Source organism: Wolffia australiana, chromosome 7 (assembly GCF_029677425.1).
Source record: "Wolffia australiana isolate 7733 chromosome 7, ASM2967742v1".
In the NCBI taxonomy this organism is placed as follows: domain Eukaryota; kingdom Viridiplantae; phylum Streptophyta; class Magnoliopsida; order Alismatales; family Araceae; genus Wolffia; species Wolffia australiana.
This window is the reverse complement of record NC_135841.1, coordinates 2,392,648-2,400,467: the sequence shown is the minus strand read 5'-3', so window position 1 is coordinate 2,400,467 and position 7,820 is coordinate 2,392,648. Positions and strand designations below refer to the sequence as shown.

Here is a 7,820-nt window from a genome sequence, read left to right as displayed (position 1 = left end):
TTTGGCCACACGAAGAAGAAGAAGAGAAGAGGCTGATGAGGTCGTTGCCGACTGGCGTGTACGCGCGGCGCGCTCGATTTCTCCGTGGATTCGCTGCGAAAATTCAAGATAATCTCTCCTATTCGATCCCTCTGAAGAGTTGAATCAGCGGCAATTGTATGTGATTCGGTATAATTTTTTGGTTTTCAACTTCTTTCGTGCTCGTAATTCGCCGATGGAAAGCAGAAATTGATCGAAGATCGACGAGAAAGTGTCATTTCCGGTCCATGGTTATTCTGATAGTTCCTGAGGACTCTCGAGATGAGTAGAGTGGCCTCTGGATTGGGAACAAATTTGCCTTTCGGGCTCTTTTTCCGTTATGGAGGGAAGAATTTCGACTTCTGTTGGGACGTTCGCCGTTGCCATGTTAGCGAGGGCAGGCAGCGAGGGAAGAACGTCGCTTCCCGAATGGTCTCCGCTCGTGCCAGCCTCTCCAATTTCTTCTCCACTCAATTCGGACTCGATTCGCAGGTCATTCTTCTACAATAAAATCTCAATTTTCGTCCTAGGGTTTTCCCCGATTGTTTATATTGTAAATGAATCATGGTAAATTGCAGAAGAAGAGCCACTATGGTTTATCAATAATTCCAAAAACGAAGCTCTGAAGTTCTCCGAATAAGAACGATTTGATCATCATTTATTTACTGAAAAAGAAGTGATGAATCAATAAAATCCAGATGATCAATTGTTGTTTTTCAAACAGAGATACGCTGAGTTATTATTTTTCAAGACTAACTCCCGATATTTTGTATCAATTTAGACATTTCAGTCGCAGGATTTCTCTCAGCAGCTGAGAATCGGCCCTATTCCTGGGGAAATAGCCGAAATTGAAGCGTACTGTAGAATCTTCAGAGCTTCAGAGCAGCTTCACAGTACGATAATGCGGAGTTTGTGCAACCCAGATACAGGAGAATGCAGAATATCTTACAACATTCCTTCTGAAGATCTCCCATCAATTGAGGAGAAAATAGTAGCCTTACTCGGTTGCATGGTCGTTTTACTAAATCAAGGTAGAGAAGAAGTTTTATCCGGGAGATCAACCCTTGGTAATTCCTTCCGCAACAAAGATGTAAATATCGCAGATAGTGGTAGGCTACCACCACTTGCTTTATTCAGGGAGGAGATGAAGAGGTACTGTGAAAGCTTGCACCTCGCACTGGCAAACTACATAACACCTTTTGATGCCAGAAGCACTGAAATTTGGAAGAAATTGCAGCAATTGAAGAATTTATGCTATGATTCTGGGTTTTCTCGGATAGAAAGTGATCCCCCTCACAGAGTTTTTGCCAACTGGAGCCCGGTTTATTTCTCATCTGCAAAAGAAGGCAACAAAAAGTTAGAAAAACAGGACGTAGCATTCTGGAAAGGCGGTCAGGTGACCAATGAAGGGTTGACGTGGCTCATGGACAATGGTTTCAAAACAATCGTTGATCTCAGAGTTGAATACGTGAAGGATGACTACTATCAATTGGCTGTTGAAAGTGCCACATCATATGAAAAATTACAGATTGTTCATATCCCAGTTGAAATCGGGACGGCCCCATCCATAGATCAGATCGAGCAGTTTGCTACTCTGGTTTCAGACTCTACGAAACGACCAATCTATCTTCATAGTCAAGAAGGTGTTGGCCGAACTTCTGCAATGGTTTCACGATGGAGGCAGTATACCGCACGCTCTAGCTCTCAATTGAGTTATGGTAACGGTAAAAGTAGTTTATCTTCCGACGATTCAGATATAGTCCAAAGTGAAAATGGCATTATACACCAGGATCATTCAATCGAAGGAAAGATTCAAGAGGAGAAAGAAAAAGAAGACAGGGGAGGTCAACAGTCACACTTTACGATGAAAGTTGACCCGTTTAGGGCGCAGATGCCTAATGTTGATGTTTTTTCTCGAAAGAACATGTCTGAGTTCTTAAGGAACAGGAAAGTCTCTCCTCAAACGTTCTTTGACACCCGGAGAAAAAGAATTTATGATTCTACACAGTCGGGAAAGCAAATGACTGTTTCAAAGCCAGAAGGCAAAGTTGCACAGTCAGAGGTAAAAGACTTAAATGGAAAACCCAAGTTTCAGGAAATTCCTCTTCCTGAGAAAAACTCTAGCTCAAACAATGCCGTGACATCTGCTTCAAATAATGGTTCTCTTGTTGGAGGAAGTCAAATCTTGTCAGAACCCAAAGCTAAGGAGAGTAAGCAGGACTCAAGGAAGGAAGTTCCATCTGCTGTGGTCAGTGTTAAAGAAGGGAAAAGTAATGAGGGTTTGGAAATCACTGATGGGAGTATGTGTGCATCGGCAACTGGTGTCGTAAGAGTTCAATCCAGAAAAAAGGCTGAAATGTATTTAGTCCGGACAGATGGATTTTCATGCACCAGAGAAAAGGTTCAAGAGACTTCGTTAGCTTTCACTCACCCTAGCACCCAACAGCAGATGCTGATGTGGAAGTCAACCCCGAAGACTGTACTTTTGCTTAAGAAGTTTGGTCCAGAACTCATGGAAGAAGCCAAGCAGGTGAGTACATTTTTCATTTTACTTCAAACTGTGGTTTCTTGTTTCATGAGCCATCTTCTGGGGTTTCGCAAGTGGCAATCATCTGTCAACCATCTACATCGTCAACCCATGTGACGTTGATGATTTTATTGTGATTGATGGGGTTATCAATTATGGTTGACGCTGACGGTTGATGCCAACGGTCGATGTCCATCATCAATCGTGGTCAAATTCTCGTTAGAGTGATTGTCGCCCCATCAACTGCCCTAGTTAATGATGACATTAACGACTGCAATGTTCCATTCTTATGAATGGTCGATGATGGTTTCAATGTCAACCGTCAACATCAATGTCATCAGCATTGACTTTGTCATCATTCAATGCCAATGTCCATCGCCAACTCCAACAGGACTTGCCAACCTATTGTCTTCTAGTCAGACATACAAAATTTAATTACATGATCAACAAATTATGTGCTTTTTATATTTAGGTGGCATCATACTTGTATTTTCAAGAGAAGATGAATGTCGTCGTTGAACCAGATGTGCATGACACTTTTGCTCAGATTCCGGGGTTTGGGTTTATACAAACTTTTTACAATCAAGATACCAGGTATTGTAAGCCCCTAAATATCATATAATTCTTAAGAAATTCATTATCATATGAAGGCTTAACCCATGTTTTATTTTTTCACAAGTGCAGCGATCTCCACGAGAGAGTTGACTTTGTGACGTGTCTTGGTGGTGATGGTGTTATCCTGCATGCATCTAATTTGTTCAGAGGAGCAGTTCCTCCTGTTGTCTCTTTCAACCTTGGATCACTTGGGTTTCTCACATCGCATGATGTTAGTATCTGATATGATCTCAATCTCTTCACTTTGAATTTATACTGACTTTTTCATCCATGTGTAGTTCAAGGAATTTAAAGAAGATTTGAGTGCAGTCATCCATGGTAACAACACGCTAGACGGGGTCTATATTACTCTTCGTATGCGTCTTCGGTGTGAAATTTTCCGAAACGGGAAAGCCATTCCAGGAAAAGTATTTGACATTCTAAATGAGATTGTCGTGGACCGGGGCTCGAATCCTTATCTTTCCAAAATCGAATGTTATGAGCATAACCGTTTAATTACAAAAGTAAGATACTCACCCATTAGTTTTTCGTAAATACATATATTTTTAATAGATTAATACCTAGACTAATAGATAGAAAAATGGACAGGCAGATGTACATAAAAAAAGGAAAAATATAGACAGATAGATAAATAGATAACTTGGCTGACCGAATCTCATAAATTTCAGGTACAAGGAGATGGTGTTATCATTGCGACACCCACTGGAAGTACTGCATATTCCACGTCCGCAGGGGGCTCCATGGTATGCAGTTTGATTATCCTTGAACAAAAGATGTTATCCTCCATTTGTATATTAGATTTTCCTATTTGAATCATGCATCTGATTTAGACACTTTGGTTTCTCTCATGATAGTGCAAACTTATGCAGAGTTTTCTGAATGGGTTGAGTAAACTCTATCACGTGTTTTCCAGGTCCATCCCAATGTTCCCTGCATACTTTTCACTCCAATCTGCCCCCACTCATTGTCATTTAGACCCGTAATTCTTCCAGACTCGGCCCAGCTTGAGCTAAAGGTCAGCTCTCCTCTCTCTCTCTCTCTCTCTATCTCTCTATCTCTATCTCTATCTCTTTCTTTATCCCTTCCACCCAATTAGGCGTTAAGTTATTTCATCTCCAACTGTGAGAGTAAATAATACTTCCCCTCTGGTTGCATCAATTCAAGGTTAAAGATTTTAATTTCCCTCGTTCATATTTACTTTTTTTAATTGATTTTTATCTTGAATGTACGTGAACACACAATCATAGTCTTTTCTTTCTCTCATACCTTGATCCTTTTTCCTTAATTATTGTCTTTGATGCACATAAACACACAATCATACTCTCTCTTACCTTACTCTTTTTCTTTATTCTTATCCTGAATTCGCTGAAACATACACTCTCATACTCCCTCCCAGTCACTTTATCTATCTTTCTGTCTATATATCTCTCTCTATGTATACATCTATCTACCTCTGTCTCGATCTTTACCTATTTTTCTCGAACCTTATTCTGAATATGCAAAAACTCTCATACTCCCTGTCTCTTTAATTTTTTTTCTAGATTATTTTCCTGAATGCACATAAACACACATGATCTTTTCCTCTTTCACTTCTATTCTTTTTCCCTGATCAGTTTCCAAAGTGCCCATACAAAAATCTTGTTCTCTCTCTCTCCCTCTCTCTCTCTCTCTAACCTAACTCGTTTTTTCTTGATTCTTACTCTCAATGCATACAAACGGACACTCATACTCTCTCTAACCTAACTCGTTTTTTCTTGATTCTTATTCTCAATGCATACAAACGCACACTCATACTCTATCTTACCTTACTCTTTTTCTTCATTCTTATCCTGAATTTGCGGAAACATACACTCTCATGCTCGATCCCTATCACTCTATCCATCTTTCTGTCTATCTATCTCTATATATCTATCTATCTCTGTCTCTCTCTCTCTCTTCACTTACTTTCTCGGACCTTATTCCCAATGCACAAAAACTCTCATACTCCCCGTCTCTTTACTCTTATTTTCCTGAATGCACATAAACACACACATGCTCTTTTCTCCCTTCCTCTTTCACTTCCACTCTTTTTTCCTGATTAGTTTCCAAAGTGCCCATAAAAACTTGCTCTCTCTCTCTCTCTATCTAAAGATGACACATTGGGTTGTATGAATGGTGCAGATTCCCTCTGATGCGCGTAGCAATGCATGGGTTTCATTTGACGGGAAACGGAGGCAGCAGCTCTCGAGAGGGGATTCAGTCCGTATATACATGAGTCAGCACCCTCTCCCCACAGTCAACAAGTCCGACCAGACGGGTGACTGGTTCCATAGCCTTATCCGCTGCCTCAATTGGAACGAGCGGATGGACCAGAAAGCACTCTGATCCTCATCTCTCCATTGATGTGTACAGAATTCTCCAATATCTCTTAGTAACTGTCTTCTGTTTCATATTGTACAAAAATAATTATTCGTGTGGGCTTTGTGGGCTTCAAATGGGCCCAATAATCAAATTTGACCACTTTCTCAGACCTTGACCCACCTCATAAGGTAGTTCAACTGGAACTCATGAGTGGAACAAAAAAATTTGTAATCTCAGTCTATTGATGTGTACAGAATTATCATAATATATTGTCAAATTGTCTTCTCTGTTTTAGCGCAGCAAATATGCTATCCTTATAATTTGGGATTCTGATAACACCTCCAAACTGAATCCAACATGGAAGAAATGAGAATAAGAGTTCAGACACAAGTTCACACCCACAAACATGACTTCATGACTCTGCCTCGCCTGATGACCAAGGCCCCCACAAAACCTTTTCCGCCCTCACCCCTCTCTTCTTTCTAGCAGTCCTTGGACTTATTTAAGTGTGAGTTGGCACTCGCATCTGTCTTTCTTGACTTACGACCCTGACAGCGGTACAGGGTCCAGAAGGTGGTTTCGGCTTCATATAGGCTTCAAATGGGCAAAATAATAATATTTTGCAACTTTATGAAACTTTGCTCAGTCTCATAAGCTCGGTCCACTGTAACACATGAATGGGTAAAAAATCCGGGTTATCTTCTCCTCTTTATTGGTTTAAGGAATTCTACATTATACTGTAGTTATTGCCATATCCTTCGTACAGTACAAAAATGATCACCTTTGATTGTTTGGGCTTCAACGGGTACAATAATCAGAGTCTGAGGGGTTTCTCAAAGCTTTCATGAAACCATAAGTTATTTGATCTGGAACACTTGAATGTAGGGTGCTACTAACCGTATACTTATCGGCTATCTGTCATCCTTAAAATAAAAAAACTCAACCAGTATAAGATTCAATATCAATATTGCTTACTGTTTCAAGGATGGAAGTATATATGAAAGATTCATTTTGGGCAATTAAAGAGTTAAGAGTTTTATATGAGTTTAAAGCAACCTTTCTTACTCTGATGCCATGAATTATTTTCCCGACAGAGATGATGCAAAGCAAAGATGGTCAATAGTACACGATAACTTGATATGGCCCACTCCCAATGGAGACGGAGGCAATTGACAGCAAAGGGCATGAGAAAATGTAAGGTTGAAAGGACAAAAGAGGAATGTAGGGAAGATAGGCCCTAGAATGGGAAGGGTGTGTTTTTAACCCACAAAGACAATTCCTCTCATTGGTGGGGGATCGAGAAGATATATCCCAATCTAGAATTCTTTAAAGGCATGCAAAAAGTAAAGACCACAGGTGTGATGGGAAGCAAGAAGCCACCTTCTAAGATATGACTGAGGCCACAAAGTAGTTCATTCCATCAAACCCTGATGAACCCAAAATGAGGCATACAATTATACATACTTTAAGGCTATTTTGGCATCATTCTAGTAATGTTATTTTCATATTTGCAAGAATATTCATCTCGTGCATTGGATAGAGTATTTAGTAAAACAGAAAATTTTAATATAATTTGTACATATTCTACAAATCCAATTATTTATTAGTAGAAATGTGTTTAAAAAATTGTTAAATGTAATGATTTTAATGGTCCCTCTAGTATGTCAGTTTATATTTTGCAGGGATGAAATCAAAGTTAAAGAAACAAATGAGAGAGCGAGAAGAAGAAATAATCTATATATAAGGGGCAACAAGGGCTGAGCTTGGGTGAGCACAGGGCACTCAAGCCTACCCGCAGTCAGTAGCACCCAACACAAGCCCTAGCAATCTAACAAGGTGCCCACCAAGGAGGGAACCCACACATAAGCCCAACATAGCCCGCACTCATGAGCGGAGGATATAACATGTTATCTCTAATAGGCTTTACATAGTTATCATTTTCCTAACATTTTCTAATATGGGATTATATAGTTATCATTTTATATAGTTATCTTTCAGCTCCGTGTGGGGCTCGGCCAAGAAGCAACAACGAGGATCACGGGCCAACAAGCCGCAATATTTAGAAAACTAAAATGAATTATATCGGGCTTCCGACTAGTTTGGCCCGAAGCCCGTATCATAACGAGTCGATTTAAGTATACTGATATAATCTCAACCATCTGATCTTCTTAAGGAATATTGGTTGGTGAGATATTCTTATTCTTATTAATTTTTTCCATTTTCTTTTGCAGGTTTCTGATTGGCTATATCCACTGATGAGGACGGTGGGTCCCATGATCGGTGAATCAGAATTGCGAAAATGGCTGATGAGGCCACGGAT

General features: G+C 40.0%; 1 protein-coding gene across 2 annotated transcripts; it reads left to right on the top strand.

The window, feature by feature from the left end:
* On the top strand, window positions 1-5,667 carry NADK2 (NAD kinase 2). Of its 2 annotated transcripts, XM_078577792.1 has the most exons (9): window positions 4-156; window positions 226-510; window positions 800-2,548; window positions 3,018-3,139; window positions 3,230-3,371; window positions 3,439-3,663; window positions 3,829-3,903; window positions 4,074-4,175; window positions 5,321-5,667. In XM_078577792.1, exons 2-9 carry the CDS (start codon window positions 301-303, stop codon window positions 5,522-5,524), a joined length of 2,829 nt encoding a protein of 942 aa, XP_078433918.1. In that variant the 5' UTR covers window positions 4-156; window positions 226-300; the 3' UTR covers window positions 5,525-5,667. The 2 variants fall into 2 exon arrangements, with proteins under 2 accessions (XP_078433917.1, XP_078433918.1); XM_078577791.1 differs by having other exon boundaries at window positions 1-510.
* Window positions 5,668-7,820: the final 2,153 nt, after the last annotated feature.